Source organism: Marmota monax, unplaced genomic scaffold (genome assembly GCF_021218885.2).
Source record: "Marmota monax isolate L192 unplaced genomic scaffold, Marmota_monax_Labrador192_F-V1.1 WCK01_AAM20220418_F8-fsc00087, whole genome shotgun sequence".
In the NCBI taxonomy this organism is placed as follows: Eukaryota; Metazoa; Chordata; class Mammalia; order Rodentia; family Sciuridae; genus Marmota; species Marmota monax.
Window position 1 is genome coordinate 5,053,172 of NW_026693476.1, and position 25,837 is coordinate 5,079,008.

The 25,837-nt window shown below is 34.3% G+C and overlaps 1 protein-coding gene across 2 annotated transcripts in view; it reads left to right on the plus strand.

Annotated features, from left to right (window-relative positions):
• Nucleotides 1-25,837, plus strand: part of Trim33 (tripartite motif containing 33) — a 122,405-nt gene that overhangs the window by 68,915 nt on the left and 27,653 nt on the right. For both annotated transcript variants that reach the window (XM_046458202.1, XM_046458203.1), the window contains exons 5-10: nucleotides 12,209-12,325; nucleotides 15,631-15,745; nucleotides 18,382-18,528; nucleotides 18,969-19,086; nucleotides 21,248-21,522; nucleotides 22,052-22,216. In XM_046458202.1, coding sequence (XP_046314158.1) covers nucleotides 12,209-12,325; nucleotides 15,631-15,745; nucleotides 18,382-18,528; nucleotides 18,969-19,086; nucleotides 21,248-21,522; nucleotides 22,052-22,216 — 937 coding nt within the window. The remainder of the gene's footprint in view (nucleotides 1-12,208; nucleotides 12,326-15,630; nucleotides 15,746-18,381; nucleotides 18,529-18,968; nucleotides 19,087-21,247; nucleotides 21,523-22,051; nucleotides 22,217-25,837) is intronic.

The following is a 25,837-nucleotide window of genomic DNA, read 5'->3' on the forward strand; positions in this document are numbered from 1 at the left end:
TCCACATACACACACACAAAAAGGATAAATCTCTTTATAGAGAGGGTAATTTGCAAAAATTGCAGTCTTTAAAGGATTTCATACTTTGTCTGTGGTCCAGTGACTTTATATAGCTGCCTCCTATATTTCTGTCTTGTTTTACAATTTTAGTGACAGGACTAGTCTGGTGCCAGTTACTCTGTCATGGGTGAAAGTGAAAGTCACCTTTGCTCTACCTTAAAATTTTTTATATCCTATAGCAATTTTGTGTTTTAAGGATCAGTGTGGTTTGAAAAAGTGGCTGCTTAAAACCTAATAGTAGATGTTTTTCTTAAGGAATAAGATATAATAATGGTCATTTTTATGGGACTGTATAAGTGAAATTCCTCTAAAATGTTTTCCTAAAGAAATAGTTTTTATTGGCATTATGTTTTTAAATTAAAGAGTTTGCTTTAAAGCATATATTCAGTTCTAGATGTATATTAGAACTCCCTAAGGAGATTAAAAAAGAAAATAACTATTGCCTTAGTTCTATTCCTGCATAGCAAAAACATTTTATGGTATTTAAATAATACTGGTAAATCACCTCAGATGTTTTTCCTTATTTAGTGAAGGTGAAGAACTATTTTCTTAGAAGGATCTTTGCCAAAATCATTGTTTCAATTCTTCTAAAAATTTAAAAAATCTTTCAGATAAGTTCTGAATACATTTTTGGTTAAAAAGTGTACATATGTATATAATCAGTCCTCTTAGGAAGCTAGATTTAGAATAATGGCAATAAATCAGTATTTCTTATCTAAGCACATTTTTTTTTCATTAAACACATTTATTGTCAGAGACAAAATAACTTGCTTATTCAGTATTTATTGATCTTATTTGTTCGGTAGATGCTTTCTTGCTCACCTTGTACCAGATACCATAGTAGGTGGTGACTATCTTAGAATTTTGTAGTCTGTGAGACTGAGATTGAGTGTGTGGCTCTGTGGTTCCATAATAGTTCATCAAAGTATCTCCAATATAAAATTGCTTTATTTAGGTATTGCTTCGAACAGAGGTTTGCTGTGTGTGTGTGTGTGTGTGTGTGCGCGCGTGTGTGTGTGTAGTACTGGTGATTGAATGAAAAGTCTAACTTGTGCTGGGTAAGTACTTTCTCACTGAGCTGTATGCTCAGCCCTTTTTATTTTTATTTAAGCTTTTTTTGGTTGTTTTTTGTTGAGGAATTGAACGTAGGACTTCATGCATACTAGGCAAGAGCTCTACCGCTGAGTCACATCCCTAGTCACATACACACATACTGAGCCCTTTTCATTTTATTTGAGACAGAGTCTAAGTTGCCTAGCCTGGCCTTGAACTTGTGATCCTTCTCAGTCTCAGTTTCCTGAATAACCGGGATTAGCTGTGTTAATTTTAATATCATAGTTTGGGGGGCCTAGTAGAATACTGTCCAAGGAATCCATAGAACAAAATGATTGTTTATGATAGAGAATATTTGAATATGACTAAGAGTTAGCTTGAAAGAGAGGAATATCAGGAGAGAAAACATGAAGAAACAGGGGCTGGGCTTGTGGCTCAAGTGGTAGCATGCTTGCCTAGCATGCATGAGGCACTGGGTTGGATTTTCAGCACCCCACACAAATAAATAAAGGTCTATCAACAACTTAAAAAATATATATATATTAAAAAAAAAAAAGAAAACAGCCAGACAGAATTTTCTTTCAAAAAAAAACTAAAAAACAAAAAAACTCTAAGAAATAAACAAAAAACACTCAGAGTGGATATTTCTACAGATAAGTGTTATCCATTTGGCAAAGGGTTAAATGGTATCTTGGATGAAAATTGTGTTAATTGATAAATTTATTACAAAGATTGAAATCCCATAAATTAGCCATTTTTCTTTGGATCAGCGCAACTTGAACTAAACATTTTTTATTTATCTCTGATCTTTTACTGTATGCCTGTTTTCTGTCTTTGAGATGGTAGAAATATCATGACTTGAGGAGCCCTTGTCTGTATATCCATACAGTGTAGAGTTTTTAGCCACTAGTCCTCTTTATCACATCACCCTAATAAAGTTTTTGTTTTCTTCTTGGTTACAATGTAAGGAAAGGAAAAATGGGACTTTGTTTTACCTTGTTTATTTTGTTATTTCTTCCTAGCAAATATAGAGTCATTGCATTACCAATAACAACTGCTTTAAATCGCAAGATGCATCATAAACACAGAAGTACCTATAAATCTAGTGGAAAGAGTAACCAAAATATTTTTAAAATCTGGTTTAGGATTATGTTTTTTAATCAGTAATCTCTAAATATTGAATCTGTTGCATTCTTTATTGTCTTTTAACCTTTTTTTTTCTTTTTTTTTTCCCTGTGTCTCCCGGTTTTTAATGTTCAAAATGCAAGACAATCTCAGTTGAGAAATGTTTTGGTTTGTTCTCTCCCCCTCCCTCCTTTCCTTCCTTGTAACAGAGACTGAAACCAGGGGTGCTCAACATCCCCACCTCTTTTTATTTTTTTAAGACTGGGTCTTGCTAAATTACCTAGGCCTTGCTGAATTGCTAATGCTGGCTTTGAACTTGCAGTCCTCCTGCCTTAGCCTCCCAAGTGGCTGGGATTACATGTGTGTGCCACCATGCCCTCCACAGATGTTTTCTTGAGCTGTCTGAACTGCTACTAAAGCCCACCCATTGCATTTAATATATTTAAAAGCTGGCAACCATTCCCCCTTTAAATTTTTAAAAAATTTTGAGACATACAGTTATAGATTCATAGAGTTGCCTCCCTCCCCGCAAAAATTTCGGATGTCTTCTTTGCTTTTCACTAGGCCTTTAAGATTGTTGCCTGAATATTTTCTAGTATTTCATTCTTTCATGCATAGACATTTTGCTGCTGTTAGTGGATCTTTTCTTCCTCTGCTACTTCTGTTTATTTTTACTCAAGGTGCCATGTTTCCACGAGAGAGAGAGAGAGAGTATATATATATATATAGATTATTTCAAACTAGGAACTTCTCACTTTCTTTGAAAAAATACTTGGTTAAAAGGTTTTCTTCAATAAAGCAAATTTTCTACAATAAAGCAAATTCTTGGTTAAAAGGTTTTCTTCAATAAAGGATTGAATTTCCTGTTGTCATTGCCTCAGGGCACTACCAGTTTAGGACAGTTACATTTCCAAAATGAAGTTTGGAACCACTCACATGCCGTGCATTTGTCTGAAATTCCATATGTGGGACATTTTATTGCTGCAAGATCTTAGGGTTCTCCTCTCTACTGTTCTACAACACCATTGTTTTGTCTTAGATCCAGGGCAAGTTTCCTTTATCCTGATTTCAGAGCACTTTTGGTTCTCTGGTTATTCAAATTTACACCTATAAAACAGTAATTATAATGAAAACAATGAATCTATTAATAGCAAAAGTTTAGATTTGAAAGACTTATAAGTGATAAGTCTTACTCTAGGTGGGCAGTTTTCCATAATTTAAAAATGTTGCTCTGCTCTGGTGACTTTCATTGTTTACATCAAGAAATCTGTAGGTCTGGGGATATATAGTTCAGTTGGTAGAGTGCTTGCCATGCATGCACAAGGCCCTGGGTTCAATCCTCAGCAACACACACACACAATCTATGTATGTACATAATATATATTTTTTCCCTCTTGAGCTATTTTAAAAATTTTATTACTGCTTTTAAGTTGTTTGGAATGATATATCTTAATGTTCTTTTTTTTTTTTAAGAGAGAGAGAATTTTTAAATATTTATTTATTTATTTTTAGTTTTCAGCGGACGCAACATCTTTGTTTGTATGTGGTGCTGAGGACTTTACCCGGGCTGCATGCATGCCAGGCGAGCGCGCTACCGCTTGAGCCACATCCCCAGCCCAGTGTTCTTTTCTTAATATGTTTGGGGATGTTGAATTTAGATCTATGCATTTATAGTTTTCATCAAATTTGGAAATTTTGTTCCATAATTATAATTGTTTCCAGTTTTCTTTTCTTCTCTTTGCAATGCGAATTATACCTTATATCATTGTAGTTAGGAGCCACTTTTGCTTCCTTTGATTCCCTCCAGTTTTTCTGTTTTCATTTTGCATACTATTAATAACAGATTCTTTATAGAAGAAAAGATTAGATAGAGAGAGATGTGTGTGGTGTATGGAGGAGGAGAGTAAAAGATTGTAATTTATTAAATTAGAAAACAGATATGGAACTGGAATTGATTTGAGTAAAATTGTGCTGTAAAGAGCACAATGTTTTTCTTTAAAAAAACAAATAAATACGAAAGAAAATGTTTCTAGTATAAGACCAGCAGTATAGAAAGTAAAGCATACAAGTACCAGTATAATACTCCTGTTTTGCAGTAGTGCAACTTTTAAGTACATATTTTTGCACCATTCATAGTCCACATGCAGTTACAGCTCTACACTTTACTACATGCCCACAGATCCTAAATAAAACTACTAAGAAGAAATAACCCAGATGTTCACTTATTTGACCAGCTCCATCTGACTTTAAAAGTGCAAAAAGGCTTAGATATATACAGATCAAGCCATACACAAAATGTTACTTTATCAACTAGTAATTTTCTAAAATAAAGTTTTAGTACAATGACAGTAAAATAAGGGAAGAAACCTGAAGGAATGAAGTCCTAATTACTGTACGTGCCTTTTAAAAAAAAAATTTAACTTTTGGACAGTAGGGGGAAACCTATTATATCAGTTACAAACAAAAGTCAAATAGTTTTTTGCAAGAAATTTAACAATTGGTTACAATGTCTTTCCTTTGTTGCCATTACTTCATAGTTTACTTGTCCATTGTCACAGTATCTGCTTCCCTGATCATTTTATCAGGTTCTTCATCCTTTAACTTCTCAAGATTAGTCATCACCTGGTGAAGCTCTGCTGTACTGTTAGAGGCATTGCCAGCCTGAATCACACAGAATTCTTCTCTAATTTCTTCTTCACTGTCTGTGTCTTTAATTTTTCTTCCACGATTGTCAGAAGTTTAATATCATCAGCTATGCCATTATCAGCATCTATATCATTAGTTATGTCCTGTACTCCTCTTCTGTGGAAATCTGCCCAGGAGACTTCATTTTAGTTCCCAGTTTCTTTGTTGTTGCACTTCTGTCACCATCCTTGTCAAATAATGGAAACAACAATAACAAATAAACTTCTTTGAATTCTGTAATCTGCAATTCCAACAGTTGGTCAGTCTTGCTATAAGTGCTGCTGGTTTTGGAGACACTGCTGCCTAGTTTACTCACTCCATTCGAAATCCATGATATCAGGCTTTAAACTCTTATGACTCTTACTAATACCTTAAAGCCTTAGGTGCTTTATGTGTTTTGACCAGTTTATTCTTAGTATAATTCTATAAAGGTAAATATTGAGTTGTCCATAGCACCCAACTAATTAGATAGCATCTAGAGCTGGGCGAGGTGGCGCACACCTGTAATCTCAGCAGTTCAGGAGGTTGAGGTAGGAGTATCTCTAGTTCAAGTCAACCTTGGCAAAAGCGAGGCACTAAGCAATGCAGCGAGTTCCTGTCTCTAAATAAAGTACAAAATAGGGCTGGGGATGTGTTTCAGGGGTCGAGTGCCCCTGAGTTCAATCCCCAGTGCCCGCTTCCCTGCAAAAGAATAGTATCTGAATCATTAAGTTTTTCTAAAGATGTAAGGTCTGGTGGTATTGATGGTATAAGCATATAATTCAGTTGTCCAGGGCTTACTGGACATGCACAAGACCTGGGTTAGATCCCCAGGACTGGGTGGGGATTGGGGGATTTAGTGAGAGAATCCATATGACATTTTATTAAATTCTCAAATTCTCCAAAAAAAAAAATCTCAAAAAAGTCTAGCTGATGCTATCTGTAGATTGAGAAGTGCTTAAATGAAAAATGATGTTCAAGATTTTCTTCACAGTAATCTAAGAGATGGTGTAGGTGAATATGTTGACTAAACTTTGCCATCAATTTTGAAAGTAGATGATAGGTTCAGTAGAATTGAGACTCGAATGTATGTTTGAAACATCTTTAATTTCAAAAAATTCTTTAATTTCAAAAAGTGAAATAACTGAAGAAAAATGACACAGCTAATTTTTTTAAAAGGCCCCTTGTTGGGCTGACGTTGTGGCTCAGTGGTAGAGCGCTTGCCTAGCATGTGCGAGGTACTTGGTTCGATTCTCAGCACTACATATGAATAAATGAATAAAATAAAGATCCATCAACATCTAAAAAAAAAAAAAAATGCCCCTTGCTGGGCATGGTCGTGTATGCCAGCCATTAGGCCAAGGCAGGAAGATTGTAAGTTCAAGGTCAGCCTAGGCAATTAAGTGATGACCCTACTTCTAAATAAAAAATTTTAAAAAGGTCTGTAGTAGCTGATGTAGTGGCATATGCGTGTCATCCCAGCAACTGAAAAGGTTGAGACTGGAAGATCACAAGTTTGATCCTAACCTCAGCAACTTAAGTAAGATGCTGTCTCAAAATAAAAAGGGCTGCAGATGTGGCTCAATGTTAAAGCGCCCCTAAATTCAATCCCCAGTACAAAAAAATAAAAATCTGGGGTTCAAATTCCCAATCAAGTTTCCCAGGCTAATTTGATTTGAATACAAACTAGCATAAATGTTTTCCCAGATGCTTCAGAATTAAATCATTAACAGTCACTAAGTACTTATTTGGCAAGTCAGGTAGTAATGTTCAGGATTTACTAAAACATAAGGTGTGCATTCAAAAGTTTGAAGTTATTAGCTGAGGTGGTTCTCAACCTTTTAAGATAACACCTTATTATTCATCCATCTCCTATCCTTTATTCATGAGCACTGTAATTTCAAAAATAGCTCAACAAACTGCATTAAAAATGGGTTCTAATAATAAAAAAGCATGGGCATGATGATTCATTCTGATAAAAACCAGATTACCTGTTGTATATTATTATACTGAGTTTCTATAATTTTAGCCTAAAGCTTAGGAAGTTTTCTTAGATTTTCATCCTAAATTAAATCCTGGCATATATAATTTTTACTTAGATGTTTTGAAATACTAGTGAAAACATTGTGTCTGAGAAAGCACATTAATAATTGTTAATTCACAATCCAAGATTAAAATTAAAAAATACTTTCAAATGTTCTTATATTAATCAAATTTATACTTATTTCATTCATTTATTCTTTTTCCTGTTTCTAAAGTATTTCAGTTAGACTTTTGATGAATTAGAAAAATATTTGTGCTAGGTTAAATCTATAAACTATGGGAGATCATTTATAATCAAAACTACCTTTATATTTTCCCTTTTTTGTTTTATTTCACCTGTTTGAAAAACTCTAGTGTTCTCTTGTTCTGATCATACAATTGAAATTTATTTAAGTGAACACAGACAATTTGATCATCACTTTTAAATAAATTCCTGATAATTCACCATTATGTATTTTTTAAAATTTTATATTTCATTTATTTGTTTGTTTGTTTTTGGTACTGAGGATTGAACTCAGGGGCACACAACCACTGAGACACATCCCCAGCCCTATTTTGTATTTTATTTAGAGACAGGGTCTCACTGAGTTGCTTAGCACCTTTCTCTTATGCTGAGGCTGGCTGTGAACTTGCAGTCCACCTGCCTCAGCCTACCCAGCTGCTGGGATTACAGGCTTGCATCACCATGCCCAGCTTTTATATACCCTTTTAAGATATACATTGACAGTAGATAGTATTTGACATAGTATAATTTTTCATTCTTGTGCTTGTTTATTCATGTATGAACATAGGAAAGATATCTGATTCATTACACTGGTTGTGTATTCATGTATGAACATAGGAAAGTTATGTCTGATTCATTCTACTGTCTTTCCTATTTCCATCACCCTCCTTCATTTCCCTTTGTCTAATCCAATGAACTTCGACCTCCCCCTTTTCTGCCTCCTATTGTGTCCACGTATCAGAGAGAACATTAGGTCTTTGGTATTCTGGGACTGGCTTTTTTCTCTTTGCATGATAGTTTCCAGTTCCTTCTGTTTATCAGCAAATGCCATCCTTTATCACTGAGTTATAGTTCATTTTCTTTATCCATTCATTTTTTGAAAGGCACCTAGGTTGGTTCCATAGCTTAGCTGCTATAAACATTTATGAGGCAGTGTCACTCTAGTAAGCTGATTTTAAGTCCTTTTGGTACATTCCAAGGAGTAGGTTAACTTAATCAAATGGTGGTTCTATTCCAAGTTTTCTGAGGAATCTCCGTACTGCTTTATAGACTGGTCATACCAATTTGTATTCCCACCAGCAATGTGTGTATAATTTCCCCTGCGTCCTTGCCAGCATTTATCATTTTACCCTTATTTATTATCTGAACCTATCTTCAGCAAAATGCACAGGCTCCTTAGCTCTAGTACTTCTTCACTCTTCTACCTTTGCCTTCTATTACGTCAACCTGAAAATAACAGGTGGTTTTAAAACTCTGTACTTTTAGGGTTTTTGTTTGTTTTCAGTGCAGTTATTGCATTCTTCTAAGTTGGTCTTCCTAGAAAGCTATCATTTATTTACCCTTCTGCATTCAACTCAAGTGTCAATCCCTATATAAGGAAAGGGAGGTATACATATTTTCACTTAGGTATACATGTTTAGGAAAATATCATACTTGCTTGTTTGTTGTTCACTTGAATGCTTATTTTGGAAGAATAATATTTTTTCAAAGTTAAATTTATGAATTAGGATTTTGTGAATTTTGATAATAGTAATTGAGTTTTTCACCAAATGTCTTCTTATTTGCAGACATAATGAAGCCTTCCTTCAAAAGATTTTCTTTTGAGGGTGAAGGTTACAGGGTATTTGAATCCAGGGGCACTTAGTTGCTGAGCCACATCCCCAGCCCTTTTTATTTTTAAATTTTTATTTCATTTATTTTTTGGTAACAAGAATTGAACCAAGGGATGTTTAACCACCAAGCCACATCCCAAACCCCTTTTTATTTTTTTAATATTTAAAAACAGGTTCTCACTAAGTTGCTTAGGGTCTCCCTAGGTTGCTGAGGCTGCCTTTGAACTTGTGATCTTTCTGCCTCAGCCTCCTGAATCACTAGTGCCACCACACTCAGCTTCAAAAGGTCTTTCTTCTTCACAGTGATAGTGTTTTTTTTTTTTAAGAGAGAGAATTTTAATATTTATTTATTTTTTAGTTTTCGGCGCACACAACATCTTTGTATGTGGTGCTGAGGATCGAACCTGGGCCGCACGCATGCCAGGCGAGTGCGCTACCGCTTGAGCCACATCTCCAGCCCGTTATAGTGTTTTTTAAGTCAAAAGGATTAGCATGGAATTTTGATACTTGTACTTTATTTGTATAGATTTAGCATAGTAAAACATTTCTTATTGGCCATAAAGAAATCGTTGTATATGGAATAAATCAAATGCTGGTCTTCAATGAAAGAACCAATTCTCATGGGTACCCTATCCAAAAATAGTACAGCTTTAAAAGTGGGATATGTGCACATGTGTTTGGGGTGCTGGGGATTGAACCTAGAATCTTCAGCATGCTAGGCAAGCCCCTTAACCACTGAAGTATACACACATCCCAGCCCTTTTTTTAATTGTGAGATAGGGTTTTGCTAAGTTGTCCAGGCTGAACTTGTGATCCTCCTGCTTTAGCCTCCTGAGCTGGTGAGCTTACAAGCATGTATCACCATGCCCTGCTAAAAGTCTTCTAAATTAAAAACCACATGTATAATGGGGGCTGTTTAATTAATATCTTAGATAGTTTTAATATGCACAATCTTACAAACAGTTTGATTGCTTAAAAATAGTCATACTGCCCAGATGTGGTGGTACGTACCTATAATTCAAGGGACTTGGGAGGATAAGACAGGAGGATTCCAAGTTTGAGGCCAACCTCATCAATTTAGTGAGGCCCTGTCTCAAAATAAAAAATAAAAATGATTGGGAATGTAGTTCATTGGTTAAGCACCCCTGGGTTTTATCTGTGGTACCTGTATAAATAAAAGATAAATAGTTAATTAATAAATAGATAAATAGTTAAACTTGCTGTGCTCTGCGTTAAACCAGGGCCTTATTCATATCAGGTAAGCTCTCTACCACTGAGTCACATCCTTAGCCCCTGGCAAATTTTAATATATGTATTTTACCACAGTAAAATTTTTCTTTAAATCAGCACACAAAATAAAAACCTGATCAACAATTTTGTATAACACAGATCTGCATATTGGTCTACACTTTTTCTTACTGCCCTCCATTCTTAACCTAGTAAACTTCCCTTTATGTTAATTTTATAGCATTTCCCCACATCTACCTGAGATAAAGACATCTAAGTGTTCCTAGGCTTTCTATTTGCATGTCTATTCCTGCCTTTACTTTTGTGATACCAGTGTCTTAAAGGATGATTACATTTTTGTCAGTATCTTAGATGCCTCATTCCTTGTGACTTTTCCTTGACTTTGCTTTAACTAGGCATTGAATTTTTCAATTCTAACTATGGGCCTTGCCATAACCACCTCCCAGATCAACATTGCTTTTGATCTTTTACAGAGTCATTTGTTTCTGCTTGTTTGGTTATATCAACCAGTAATAGTACTCTGTTCCATCATCTGAATGGTCTATCACCTATCTTGGAGTTTTAACTGGTCTTTCACTTCTACTCTCTTTAGATATTTTTCTATTTCTGTCTGGTTATTTTCCTAGAATGTAAATCTGATATTTACATTCTGCTTAGAAATATTCAAGGGTTTCCCATTATTTAAGAGACTAAATGCAGAAGTACCATGGTATACCAGGTCATTTATAGTCTGCCTCTGGAATAATCTACCTTCCTTTCTTCATTAATTTGTACCCCGCCCCCATCCCGTCCCTCTGTTCCTTCCTTCCTTATTGAACCCAAGAGCACTTTGCAATCAAGCTAAGTCTGCAGCCCTTTTTATTTTTTGTTTTCAGACAGGGTCATGTTGAGCTGCTTAGGGCCTCACTAAGTTGCAGAGGCTGGCCTCAAACTTGCAATTCTCCTGCCTCAGCCTCCCAAGTCACTGGATTAGATGTGTGCATCACCATGCTTAGCTGCCTCTGGATTTTTTTTTAAATCAGTTACTGCCTTATCTTCTGTCCTTTGCATATTCCTTTGACCATCTTAATGTCTTTATAATATATTAACTGTGCCAACAGAGGTTTCTGTTCTGGACATCTCTGTGAAGTTTTCCTTGCTGTTGAGGCTGATTTAGTTAGTAGATTCTTGTTTTAGATTATAATATACACCACCATTATAGCTCTTGTCACAGTGTAGTATCAGCTCATATTTGTGCCTATATGTTAACTATACTGAGCCAGATGAATCTTTTTTTACTCATGTAGAAATCACATAGATAAACTACAAAAAGGAAAGAAAACTATTATTTTAGCTTTCTAGTAATGACTAACCAGTAAAGTCTATACTTCCTTCACTAGAAAATTCTAACATATACTAAATCAAGTTGACAGAGTTGAAATTAAACTGGTATTGGTTATATTTTTTAAAAATACGCTTTTAGTTGTTGATGGGCCTTTTTTTTATTTATCTGAGGTGCTGAGAATCAAAACCCAGTGCCTCACATATGTGAGGCAAGCACTCTACTCCTAAGCTACAATCCCAGCCCAATATTTTTAATTGATATAATCATTTTGAAAAGTTTGACAAGGCATCTCGAATTCAAAAATTATTTCAAGTATGATTATAAAGACAAGATAAAGAATAAAATTCAGACTCATAATTGCTTATATAGTACGATCACACGTACATGTGAAAATGCATAATTAGATGTAGTTAAGTGGTAGAATGCTTTTTCTGGCAATCCCCAGCATAGACAAACAAGGAACTGTATATTACAGTGCTAATAGTGGGTTTTGTGATATTGGAACTGAGTGATTTTTTTTTCCTTCTTTTGATAGTATATTTGTATGGTATGCTTGTGTTTTATGATTTAAAATGTTTATAACAATCCAATATTTGGATTTTTTTAAAAGTATGATCATCAATCAAAATTTTAACAGAAAACATTATTTCAGTCTTTTTTTTTTCTTTAATAATAGCTGTCCATGATTAGAAGAAAAGGAATTTCTATTTAAAAGTTGCCTTTGAAGTAATACACAAGTGGCTAGCATGTGGAGTTGATTATTTATGTAAGGTTTCAAGGTTGACTCAAGTTATTCTTCTTTATATCCCAATCTCAATTTTATATTTTAAATGTAGTTTTTGTTTTTGTTTAAAGGTATCAGTTTTTGGAAGAAGCTTTTCAAAATCAGAAAGGTGCAATTGAAAACCTATTGGCTAAGCTTCTTGAGAAGAAGAATTATGTTCATTTTGCAGCTACTCAGGTGCAGAATAGGTAAGTGTATTGCCTTAAAACCATAATTTTATATTAAGAATTATTAAAGAGGAGTAAATCCACTTAAAAATGTTTATTTACTTATTAAACATATACAGAAAACCTAATTTAAAAAAAATGATGTGATTTGAGTTTGGGTTTATAGTATTTGTTAAGCAAAATTTAATTGACTAGAAAATTTTTAAACTCTTAGCATATGTGTTTGACTATTTTATAATTAAAAAGATTAGTCTGTATAAGTTTTAAACTTGGAAAAAGAATTTAATATGTAGAGAATTGAATTATAGAATTTAAAGTAAAGATTGTGTGGGAGGTACAGTATAGAGGAGCAAGAACAAGTATAGTGAACAAATTTATTCTCCCGTCTCTAAAACAAGCATTAAAAACAGTATTTATCTTATTAGTAGCATTATAACATGAATATATAATATAGTTTTTCGCATATTGTAAGCACCCAAATTTTAACTGCTGCTGTTATTTTTATCAAAAGAAGAAGTTATACTTATTTTGGTACATTTCTTAAAAAAACTATATAAATTAATTTATAGGGGAAAATAGGAATAAGTTCCATGGGCAAATAGGTTAACAAAGTTAGGACTCTTACACTAGAAAGACAAACACTTGGAGCTGGCATAATTAAAACATGAAAATTCTTAAAAGTATGAATAGGGTCACAATATAATTATTGCATAAGCTCACAAATATTGGAACTTTCTCCTGACTATTAAAATTTATTAATTTGTTATGATTAAAGTGGGACATAACAAGCTGGACATGATGGCACATACCTGTAATCCCAGAGACCAAAGACTAAAGCTGGAGGTTCACAAGTTCAAAGCCAGTTTGAGCAATTTAGGAAGGCCCTAGGTAACTTAGTGAGACCCTATGTCAAAGAAAAGCTGTGGCAAGGCTGTGGAGGTGGGGTTGGGGATGTGGCCCAATGGTTAAGTGCTCCTGGATTCAATACCTGGTACCACAAAACAAAAGAAAATACAACACACACACACAACAGATGCTCAAAAATACCAAATAGTTGAATGAATGAAAATAGTGCTTTAAACATGGTAGAACTTTCCATCCTAAGTAATAACAAAAGAAAATGAAAGGCTCCTATAGATAATAAATGTAAATGCACATACTGTCCATTGATGGTTTTCTCTTTTTCCGGGGTGGAGAGGCTTATTGTTGAATGATGCTTGATTTTTTTTTTTAAGAAATGTCAGGATGTTTTAGATTAAATTGCTGATATGTTGTGGTTTATGTTGGAAAAGATAAATGTGTCTTCTCGGAAGTTATTGATAGATGACCCTTTCAGAGGAAGATAGTTGATTCATATGGCAATCCCAAATTTTTAAATGTATGCTTTGTATGTATTTTTTACATATGTTCCTGGATTTGTATTCAGAAATAGAACAAAATGTTTATCTTTTATATTATATAGCTTTAGGTAAATTAATGATTTCATCAGAAAGCTTTAAAAAAACTCTTACAATTCTAATAATCTCCCTCTCCTCTCCTTTTTTGTTTTTGAGGAGTTTCAAAAAGCTAATGTATCTAGTAGTCACATCCTGAACAACGTTTGAAAAATAAAAGCAGTTCTTTTCACAGGAAAGAGAAATGTACTTTCCTTTTTGTTTGTTTTATTTGCCTCATGCATATTAAGGAAGCGTTCCACACAAAGCTACATCCACCCCCCATGTCTCTGTCTCTCTCTCTCTCTCTCTCTCTCTCTCTCTCTCTCTCTCTCTCACACACACACACACACACACACACACACACACACACACACACGGGTGAAAACCGGGGTAGGCACAGGCTCACAACTGAGCTACATCTCCAGCACTTTTTAATTTTATTTTGAGACAGGGTCTTACTAAGTTCAGCATACTGCCTCAGCCTCCCAATAAACTGGGGTTACAGGTATACACTACCATATCCAACCTGTTATTTGTTTATTTATTTTTGCTGTATAGAAACATTGTTTATTCAAATGGCAGGAAGCATGGCAGCAGCAGGTGAGTACGGATAGCCAGGCAGGAGCTGACAGGTTAACACTGCTTCCTTTATGTCCCCCAAAATCCTGCTTTTAGATGGCCTGTTATTTTTATATGTACATATTTTCTTCCTTCTTGCTTAAGTCCAGTAAGACTCAGGCTAACTATTCTGCTTTCACCATGCTTAATGATTTTCATCTTTGGCTCAGTCATTTTATGTGTAGGACTTACATTTCTTATCCCTAGTAATTAGTTCCTTTATTTTTAAAAAATGTTTTCCACTCACTTTAATAAGGACAGAATTCAATAAAATTTACAAGTAAGTGCCCAAACAAGCTGTGATATACAGGCAACGGAGGAAAAAAAAAAACTATAAAACTATTGCTTAGAGTATATTAAAATTACTCAGATATGAATTTAGCCAAATGAAAGGCAGTTTGTACCGAAATAGAATATATAAAAAGTAAAGACTGCCTATTATGGTTTTATGTTGGCATTTTATTTGTTTATATTGATGGGATTGCTTTTGTCCCATTTTGTAAGTTATCAAAACTTCCACAACCATTATGGGTGCTCATACCTATTTCTAAAACCAGTGGCTATTTTTAAAATTGGATCTAGGGACTGGAGATATTTGGGGTGTTGCTCAGTGGTAGAACACATGCTTAAATTGTGAGAAGCCTTGGGTTCAATCCCCAGCCGCACCTGTTTCCGCCCCCCCCCCCCGCCAAAAAAAAGAAAAACAAGATCGAAAATGTTTTAATGTTCTTTTTACTGTATACACTAATAAACTGTTATGAGAGGAAGTTATTGAAGGAGGGAGAATATCAGAACCCACATTTGAAGTGTTTTAAGTTTTAAGTGAAAACAAACAAATGCTTTCAAGTTTGATGCCTGCCCTATCAAAGGGTGATAATAGGTTCCCATCTTTGCACATTGTTCAAGGAAAGTATTAATATTAAATAGTACTAATGGGCCAAATTTGACACTAGCCAGCAGTCCTTGGTGTATTAGATGTTTGTATATCGCATTCATGTCCTAGTGATTAAAGGAGATTTTTCTCCAGCTTAATGAACTGACCTTTTATAAGCTTGATTTAAATTTCCTAAATATTAAATTCATTCTTTGTCTCTATACATAGCTTGTTTGGACCAAATTTAAGTGGTAGATCTGCTGAAACATAAGTTGTACACTTTGACAAAGTTTTGACTTTAATTTCTTGATTAAGTGCCCAGTTGAATTTCTGTAACAGTTGATGACTCAAAGACATAGGATAAGTTGATAACCTAATGATGCATTTCTCTTATTCAGGATAAAAGAAGTAAATGAGACTAACAAACGAGTAGAACAGGAAATTAAAGTGGCCATTTTCACCCTTATCAATGAAATTAATAAGAAAGGAAAATCTCTCTTACAGCAGCTAGAGGTATGGTTCAAAGCCAAAATAAAACAAAAACTGCTTCTCTTGCTCTTCAGCTGTTTTTAATGTTTATTGAAAACTCTTTTAAATGGTTGGGGATATGGAAGTAAAGTAAAATTTAAAAAAATTTTTTTTAAATTTTCTATTGGGAAAGAGACCTTTTTTCTAGTTAATTACTTGCGGCCCAATTTGATAACATTAGTTTTAGCTGTATACATAGAGTTAGTGATATCCTCCCTGGGAATGAAAAAAAAATTTATTGAAATGTGATGTAAGTGAAGACAAAGCAGGCCTGTCACATTTTTTTCTTTCCCCCTAACAAGGGGCCTCAGTTTAATTTTTTTCATTTAAATGCATGTTGGGCTTCTGCTTGAACCATTTGTGTATTTCACCTTATTTTAAAATATTTCCATAGTTTTGCCAAACATGCTGCTTATGTTGAAATTTATAAATTTTCAATATTGATATTTTTATGGCGTTAGGTTTTTGTGTTACATATTTTTAGATGATTATGTAGATGTTAATTTCTAGAGGTGTATCTAGTTATTTTTGTTAAATTCAAATTAATTTTAAATCAGTGACTTTATTGCCTACAGGTCTCAACATTTCAAATGTGAATTTTCTGAGAAATTGAATTTCTCAGAAAAGAAACTTCTCACCTTGAAATTTCCTGTTTGAAATTTTGTGCTCTTAATTAAGTAGGCTCAAATAATATGGGGTTATGTTCTTTACACCATTGAATATTAATTTAAGCTATGTATTGATTAAGTAACTTTCATTTATCTCAGATTGTCCTTAAATTTTTTTCCATTCAATTTCTGCTTAGAACTCTTAAGAAATTAGAAACATTAGTTACATGCAAATAAAATAAATTATGTGAACAAAATATTATCTCTGAATTTCTGTCTTTTAAATACATCTTTCCATTGAAACAGAATTGTGAAATTAAAAGTATTCTTGCCCATATCATTGAAGTTGGGGGTCTCTTTCCTGTTGGACATCTGGTTAGTTGCTTTCAGCCCTAACAGATGGTTCTTACCTTCCTGCAGAGGACTGTGTGAATGGAGAGCATTTAGCAGTAACTATTTTTGATACAGGTTAATGTATTATAGATAAATTTTAGCTATACATCCAAGAAGACATTTTAAAAACCATTTCAAGGGCTTCAGAATTATAAGATGCCTCTTAAGGATAAAGTGTATGTATGTAAATACCTAATAATGAATATGCCATATACTCCTAACATGATAATAATTTTAAAATTTCTAGTGTAATATGTTCCTACACTTTGTAAAAGAGAGGTTTTCCTAAGCTTTATAAAAGTAATGATTTCTAGTGAGGTTGTAAATTCAATTTGTCAGTTGGATACTTTTATTCATTGATTTTCATTATAAAATGAGACACTTATTTCCTTAGTCAAAAATATTATACAATAAATTAAGTTTAATAATTTTGGTGGGAGAAAAGATTAAGAAATAAGTAGGTCGGTTGTTTGAAAGGCTGAATGTCAGAATATATCAGATATTACCCATTCCTTCAAGGGGTTTCAGTTTCTGTTAAGTAGTTTATTTCTCCTTTGCAGGGATTTCTGAAATTGGTTTTTCTAGTTTGGTCAGTCTTCACTTCTTTGTTCTTTTTGTTTTGTTTTGTTTTTAAAGAGAGAGAGAGAGAGAGAATATTTTTTAATATTTATTTTTTAGTTTTTGGCGGACACAACGTCTTTGTTTGTATGTGGTGCTGAGGATCAAACCCGGGCCGCTCCCATGCCAGGCGAGCGTGCTACCACTTGAGCCACATCTCTAGCCCCTCTTTGTTCTTTTTGAATTTGTCATGTCAAAAGTGTTCTTGAGTTGGTGTTGTGGCTCAGTGGTAGAGCGCTTGCCTAACAAGTGTGAGGCACTGGGTTAGATCTCAGCATCACAGAAAAATAAATAAATAAAATAAAGATATTGTGTCCATCTACAACTAAAAAACGTATATTAAAATTTAAAAAACACTTTTTAAAAAGTTTTCCTAATTCTACCCTTAGAGCTCTGGAATTTTTCTTTTTGTTTTAGACTAAGTTAATATAAAATTTTAACTAATTTAATTTGAGCTGAAGAAATTTTAACTTCACCCTCATGCCACACCAGTAAAAATATTTTTGGTAGTTTAGAAAGTCAATTCTATGGCTGGGATTGTGGCTCAGTGGTAGAGTGCTCGCCTAGTACGGGTGGGACCCGGGTTCGATTCTCAGCACCACATAAAAATAAAGGCATTGTGTTGTATCCATCTACAAAAAAGATTCATTAAAAAAAAGAAGAAGAAGAAAAAAGAAAGTTTCTAAAGTATTTCTAAAGGTCAGCTTATAATTTCATATTGTATATTGGATTAACCTAATAGGAAGACACTATTTTAATAGAAATTTTATATCCTGTAAGAAAAAAAAAAACAACATCAACTAACATTAATTTCTATTTATAGATTGTTTTAGCTTAGTAAACTCAAGTTATAGTCCCACTTTTGTTACTGATCTTTCCTCTTATGGATCATAGGCTCATTAAATAAGCATGAGCTTATCCAGTTATCTTATTTTTAAAGTAAACATAGGTATTGTGTACATATGATTTTTATTCTTCAGTAAAGCTCTTGTTTTGTTTCAGAATGTTACAAAAGAAAGACAGATGAAGCTACTACAGCAGCAGAATGACATCACAGGCCTCTCCAGGCAGGTGAAGCATGTTATGAACTTTACTAACTGGGCAATTGCTAGTGGCAGCAGCACAGCACTACTGTACAGCAAGCGACTGGTAAGACATAAAATATCTTTATTTCTCTTTAATCAACTTCATTAAGGTATTATTTACAATTGGAGAACTAACTACAGCTGTTTAAAAGTATCAGCTTGAATTTTGGCAAGTGTAACTCCCCCACATCAAGATATAAAAAGTTTTCATTGTATCCTTGTCCCTTCTACCCCTGACCCTAGGCAACCACTAATCTGATTGCTGTCCTTTTCTAGAATTTGATATAAATGAAATCAGACTGTATTTATTCTTTTTAGATACCTAGTACCTTAATATAGTTTATTGTCAGAAATGGCAGAAGAAGTATATACATTTTATTTGAGAGCTAATTTAAATATTGACACTGTCTCATCTGAGATTTGACATAATTGGGCTGTGTGATGACCTTTTTCTATGTTTCTGTCTTGTATGTATAAGACTAATACGAATTTTTTCCCTCTAAGATTACTTTTCAATTGCGTCATATTTTGAAAGCAAGATGTGATCCTGTTCCTGCTGCTAATGGAGCAATACGTTTCCATTGTGATCCTACCTTCTGGGCAAAGAATGTAGTCAATTTAGGTGAGAAATCGTTTTATGAGTATAACTTTGAAATACCAAATTGAGAGAAGAAAACATGTCAAGCAAGTTTTAAATGAAGTTTTTAACCTTAAAATGTGAAAGACTTGGAATATATTTATTCATTGGAAACTCTACTTATGGTTTGTGTTGCTATTTCATTACATCTTAATACTTAAGAGTTTGTCAATATGGGGGTTTTTTGTTTATTTTGTTTTGATGATGAGGATTAAATGCTGGTCCTTGAGTTCTACCACTGAACTACACCCCAGTCCCTGTAGTGGTGTTTTTTAATGTCTACCACTTCTAGTGTTTCATTTTACATCTTTTAAAGTTAATATTGATTGTTTTTTGTAGATACTTAGTAATTAAATAATGCCAAATAATGCACTATAGAAGGACCTTCAAAAAGCTTCTATATCCAATAGTCATGTCCTGAGGAATGTCTGAAAGACAAAAGCAGCTCTTTTCACACAGATGAAAAATGGACTTTGCTTTTGTTACTCCACACTGTGGACCTAAAGACCAAGGGTGAAAAATTACAGAGAAAGAGAAAAACAGCTCTAATTTAAAAATGGTGGTGGGTGGAAGAAGGTTACAGGTGTGGCAGGTAGCAATTCTACCCAGAGAATTTCTCAGAGACTAGGAGTTTGAGGTCAACTTGGGCAGCATAGTGAGACCCTGTCTTAAATAAAAAGTTGCCCATCAGTTAGAAATGTCTAACCGAACGAATAAATACACTTTCAGAATAGACAAGTCCTTAACATTGGGAATGGTTAAGAGTTTTCATGGGTTTCTGTTTAAAAATAGTAATCTTTGGGTTAAAAAAATTATATATATTCAAATTTGTCTATAATTTTTTTTTGTTTGTTGTTGTTTTTTTTTTTTTAATATTTATTTATTTTTTTAGTCTTCGGCATACACATCTTTGTTTGTATATGGTGCTGAGGATCGAACCCGGGCCACACGCATGCCAAGCGAGCGCGCTACCGCTTGAGCCACATCCCCAGCCCTATAATTGTTTTTTAAAATAGTAATCTTTGGGTTAAAAATTATACACAAATTTGTCTATAATTTTTGTTAAAAACAAGCAAAATCAGAATCTGTGTGGCAGGTTTTTATGTGGCCTGACAACTTCTGCTCTAAATCACACTCCTGTGCTCCACCACCCAGCTGTTTTAGTCAACAAAATTAACTTTGATTTTTATTAATAGTTTTGGTTTATGTTTTCATGAGTTGCTCTGGAAGCTTGTTCTAAAAAATATGTATTTAGGAATTAAAAGTATTTTATTACAGAAATGTTATTTGGTTCTTCAAATTTTCTAGATTATAAATCAGAACTGGGAAAAGCCGGGAAAATGGTCACTTCTAAGGTTATAAATGGTTCAAACTGTGCAATATTTCCATAGAACACAGTTTTGTAGCAATATAGTACTTTGTCCTTCATATATCAGCAATTCAAAAACTTAAGGAATTTAGTATCTTTTTAAAAAAAAAATATTTTTAATTGTAGATGGACACAATACTTTATTTTATTTGTTTATGTGGTGTCAGGGATGTCTCATGCATGCTAGGCAAGCACTCTACCACTGAGCCACAACCCCGGCCCTGGAATTAGTATCTTTTGAGTCTTATCATGAAGAGATATTTAAGCTTGGCACAGTGATGTACTCTTGTAATCCCAGCAACTCAGGAGGCTGAGGCAGAAGGATTGCAAGTTCAAGACCAACCTCAGCAATTTAGTGAGATTCAACATAAAACAGGTTGAGGATGTGGCTCAGTGGTTACGATACCATGGTTCAATCTCCAGTATCATTGAGAGAGAGAGATAAATATGAATTAGACAGTCTATATGGGCATGTCTCTCAGCTCTTTAATTTTCTATATAACCTGTATAAACAAAGAATAAGAGCAGATTATATATTTTGATTACTTAAAAGTTGTTTGGGAGGAGGGTTTCACAATGTTAGGTTTCTGATCATCTTCTTTCCCATCCACCTCCTCTCCTCCCCGCTCCTCCAGCTCCCATCCCTGCTATACCGCATACTAGAAGCTTTGTAGTGCTGAGAGTTGTCAGAAAAGGAAGAGAATATAGTGAATAATCTGTGAAGTAGTTGATTTGGTTGATTATATGCAAATTCTTTTTATTTTTTTAAATCCTCAGGTAATCTAGTAATAGAGAGTAAACCAGCTCCTGGTTATACTCCTAATGTTGTAGTTGGGCAAGTTCCTCCAGGGACAAACCACATTAGTAAAACCCCTGGACAGATTAATTTAGCACAGCTTCGACTCCAGCACATGCAACAACAAGTATATGCTCAGAAACATCAGCAGTTGCAACAGATGAGGATGCAGCAACCACCAGCTCCTGTACCAACAACAACAACAACAACACAACAGCATCCTAGACAAGCAGCTCCTCAGATGTTACAACAACAGGTGAGTATTGTATCACTACATTATTGATACACATAATGAACAAATCAAGACTATTCTTTATATTATATAAGTGAGTCATACATTCAAAGTTACTAGCAGGAATAGAGTTCAAAGGTCAGATTATTTGCTCTGGTTGTGATAGGACTGCAGGGGAAGTGTGAAGAAGAAAAACTATAGATAAATAACTTACCATGGGAAACAAAATGAACTTCTTTTTTTTTTTTTTTTTCAAATCATTCCCATCTCTTTGTCTTTCTTGCTCTCTCTGCCCCTCACACTCAAAACTGTTACTTCTGGGTGAGATAAGTTAGTGTGCTTTAATTACACACACACACACGAGACAAGGAAAAGAGAAATTTTGGAGTGATACACACACTTTTGATTATTAATACTTCTCTGAGAACAATGACTTTGATATTTTGCTTTATACCCTTCTATCCTGACTGAATTATTTTTTAGTATAACATTTTGTAATGTAAAGATGTTTATAAAAAAGTATTATATAAATTGCAATTTCTACTTTTTATAGCCTCCAAGATTAATCAGTGTGCAAACCATGCAAAGAGGCAACATGAACTGTGGAGCTTTTCAAGCCCATCAAATGAGACTGGCTCAGAATGCTGCCAGAATACCAGGGATACCCAGGCACAGCGGCCCTCAATATTCCATGATGCAGCCACATCTCCAAAGACAAGTATGCCTAGAGTTACATTTGTAAGAATCATACAATTTTAAAACTAAAAAGACATATTTTTTTTCCTAATTATTTGGTGGGAACAGTTCTTTGATATGTTTGGAAATGTGATTAATTCTCTATGTCCTCTTGTCCCAGAAAAGTACACATACACATGAAATTTTGTCTTCAATTTTAAGAATTGCTTTGACCTTTTAATCCCATCACGTACAATTTGGGTTAAGGATCCCTGATATAGTCGAACCTATTTACTAACAAAGTGAAAAATAATCTCAGGAACTTTTGATGTACATATAATCACAAGAGAATAATGATAAAGTCAATCCTAGAATTTCAATTTTCTGATATTGTTCCTTTGCTCTTTTAATGTGACTTTTTAATCCGAATATTAACCAGGACTTTGAAAAGTAATACAGATAGCTATATGTAAGTTTTTCTTTTCTGAAGTATTATTTTGTTTAGAGTGTAGAGTATATGTTTAACCTTAAAAATAAGGGTAGGATGGGGATCTAGCTCAGTTGTGAAGCATGCACAAGCCTTAGGAACAATCCACAGTAATCCCCCAAATGTATTTAGAGACAAATGTATGATCTTTACCTGAATAATATATCATATTTGTATAGGAGATATGATTATAAAATGAGGAAAGTTTTACATAGGATTTTAAAGTAATTGCTTTTCCTGCAAAAAAAGACTAATAAATGTCAAAAAATACATTAAGGCAGGCACGGTGGTGCACAAAATGATAAAGTTCATATTTTAATTTGTAGTGTTTCTCAAAACATGTTTCAAAAGCCATCAGAATCACTGGTCAGCTTGACGTAGAATGTGGGGGCCTTGTTAAATTCTGAGCCACTGAATCAGAATTTCCAGTAGGAGAGTACTTAGAAAACTTTTACCAAGTCTCTCGGATCAGCTTGCATGCTAAAAGCTGAGAAAACTCTATTCTAAAGCTGAGATCCTTCAGCTTTTTGGTCTAAGTACTTCCAGAACGACTTTTGAAAAATATATCCTCTCTCACATTTGGCAGGTTTCATTTCAATTTTTCATTGTAAGCTTATGAATAGTTGCAAAAGACATACTTCCTAGCATAATAATTTTGGCATTATAAAACGAAACCTTGACATCATTCTTTTGTTTGTCTGTTTGTTTTGTTTTGTGAGAGGCAGGGTCTTGCTAAATTGCTGGGGCTAGCCTCAAATTTATAATCCTTCCAACTTAGTCTTCCTGTAATCACAGTCGTTACAGGTATGTACCACCAAACCTGGCTTATCATTCTTTAAATGACTATTGGAATCTCAAATACCATGGCAAGCTCTTTTGAAAGTTAAAGTTTTACATACTTTTTGTCCTTGAACTCGAATTTTACTGCAGAATTTTATCTTACTCTGATTTTTTTTTATTTGTTTTTGTTTTGGTACTGGGATTTGAACTCAGGGGCACTTGTCCCCTGAGCCACATCCCTAGCCCTGTTTTATATTATATTTAGTGACAGGGTTTCACTGAGTTGCTTAGTGCCTTATTTTCACTGAGGCTGTCTTTGAACTCGATCCTCCTGCCTCAGCCTTCAGAGCCGCTGGTATTACAGATGTGTGTCACAGTGCCTTAATGTATTTAGGCTTAATGTATTTCTTGATACATTTATTAGTCTTTGTAATTTTTTGCAGGAAAAGCAATTACTACATGATGCTTTGTTAAATTTTAAGTGACAGTAAGGCTGACATTAAATTTCAAATTTTTTCCTGTGGATACAAATTATCATTAAATTACTTTTACATAATTGTTGAAACAGATTTTTTTTTGTTGTTGTTCCTGGGATTGAACCCAGGGATACTTAATTAATAAGCCACATTGCTAGCCCCCTTTTGTATTTTATTTAATGAGATATTGCTGAGATGATAAGGGCCTTGCTGTGTTGCTAAGGCTGGCTTTGCACTTTCAGTTTTCCTGCCTTAGCCTCCTGAGCTGCTGGGATTACAAGCATTTGCTATCATGCCCCGCATATTTTTTAATCTGGTATAAGAATATTAGAAAGTAGTGGGTTCATATGTCTATGGCTGTGGCTGTGGCTCAACGGTAGCACACTTACCAGGTACGTGTGAGGCACTGGGTTCAATTCTCAGCACCGCATATAAATAAATAAAATAAACGTCTATGAACAATAAAGAAAAAAAAAGAAAATAGTGGGTTCAGGGCTGGGGTTGTGGCTCAATGGTAGAGTGCTTGCCTAGCATGTGTGAGGCACTGGGTTCTCAACACCACATGTAAATAAATAAAGGTCCTTCATAACTAATAAAATTTTTAAAAAGAGAAGAAATGAAAAGAAAATACTGGGTTCAATTTCTAGGACTACAAAAAGAGAGACAAAAAATTCCTTTGGTTATAACCATCTCTGTGAGATAGATGGAGTCTTTTTACCCCTTTCTTTTTATATATATATGTTTGTATGCTATAGCATGTTGTTAGAATAAGAATCCAACACTGAATTTTTTTTTTTTTTGAGGGGGTGGGGAGTACTGGGAATTGAACCCAAAAGCACTCTACCACTGAGTTCCATCCCCAACCCTTTAATTTTTCTCATTTTGAGATAACCTAAGTTACCAAGACTTGCTTTGAACTTGAATCCATCGGGAGGATTGCACCAGGATTACTCCTGTGCTCCACCACCCAGCTGTTTTAGTCAACAAAATTAACTTTGATTTTTATTAATAGTTTTGGTTTATGTTTTCATGAGTTGCTCTGGAAGCTTGTTCTAAAAAATATGTATTTAGGAATTAAAAGTATTTTATTACAGAAATGTTATTTGGTTCTTCAAATTTTCTAGATTATAAATCAGAACCAGTGATCTAACTAGGTGTGGTGGTACATGCCTGTAATCCCAACAGCTCAGGAGGCTGAGGCAGGAGGATCAGAGTTTAAAGCCAGCCTCAGCAATTTAGCATCGCCGTGAGCAACTCAGTGAGACCCTGTCTCTAAATAAAATATAAAAGGGTTGAGGATTTTACTCACTGGTTGAGTGCCCCTGGGTTTAATCTCTGATACCCTCCCACTCCTCCACCCCCACACCCAATCCAATCCCGAAAAAGAACAGTGATCTACCAGAACTGTTTGAAAATTGTTTTAATCAGTGATAGGTTCATCAGGTCTTCAGTTTTGTTGTTCATCAAATATTATAAAGATTTGTTAAGTTTCAGAGTTCGTCACTTATTACCCACCCAACACTATTATTAATTAAGTGGAAGAAGGGCAAGAGCCAAAGAAGTGGTGAAAAGACAGTAGAGTGTAGCACATTTTTTTTTTAAATAATACTTTTTAGTTGTAAATGGACCTGTATTTTATTTATTTCTATGTGGTGCTGAGAATCAAACTCATTGCCTCATACATGTTCTGCTACTGAGCCACAACCCCAGCCCTACACATTCTTAAACAAAAAGTTCTTTTTTTTTTTCTTTGTAAAGATTAGTAAATAAGATGATTGAGGATCTAGATATTAATTTTCTTAAAACTATTTTAGATCCCATGTACCCCTTAGCTCCTGGAAAGCACTGAATTTAAATATTATGAAAAGCTAGGTGATCCCCATTTCAAAGAGTACAGAAGCAACAGAATCAGACTAGCCAA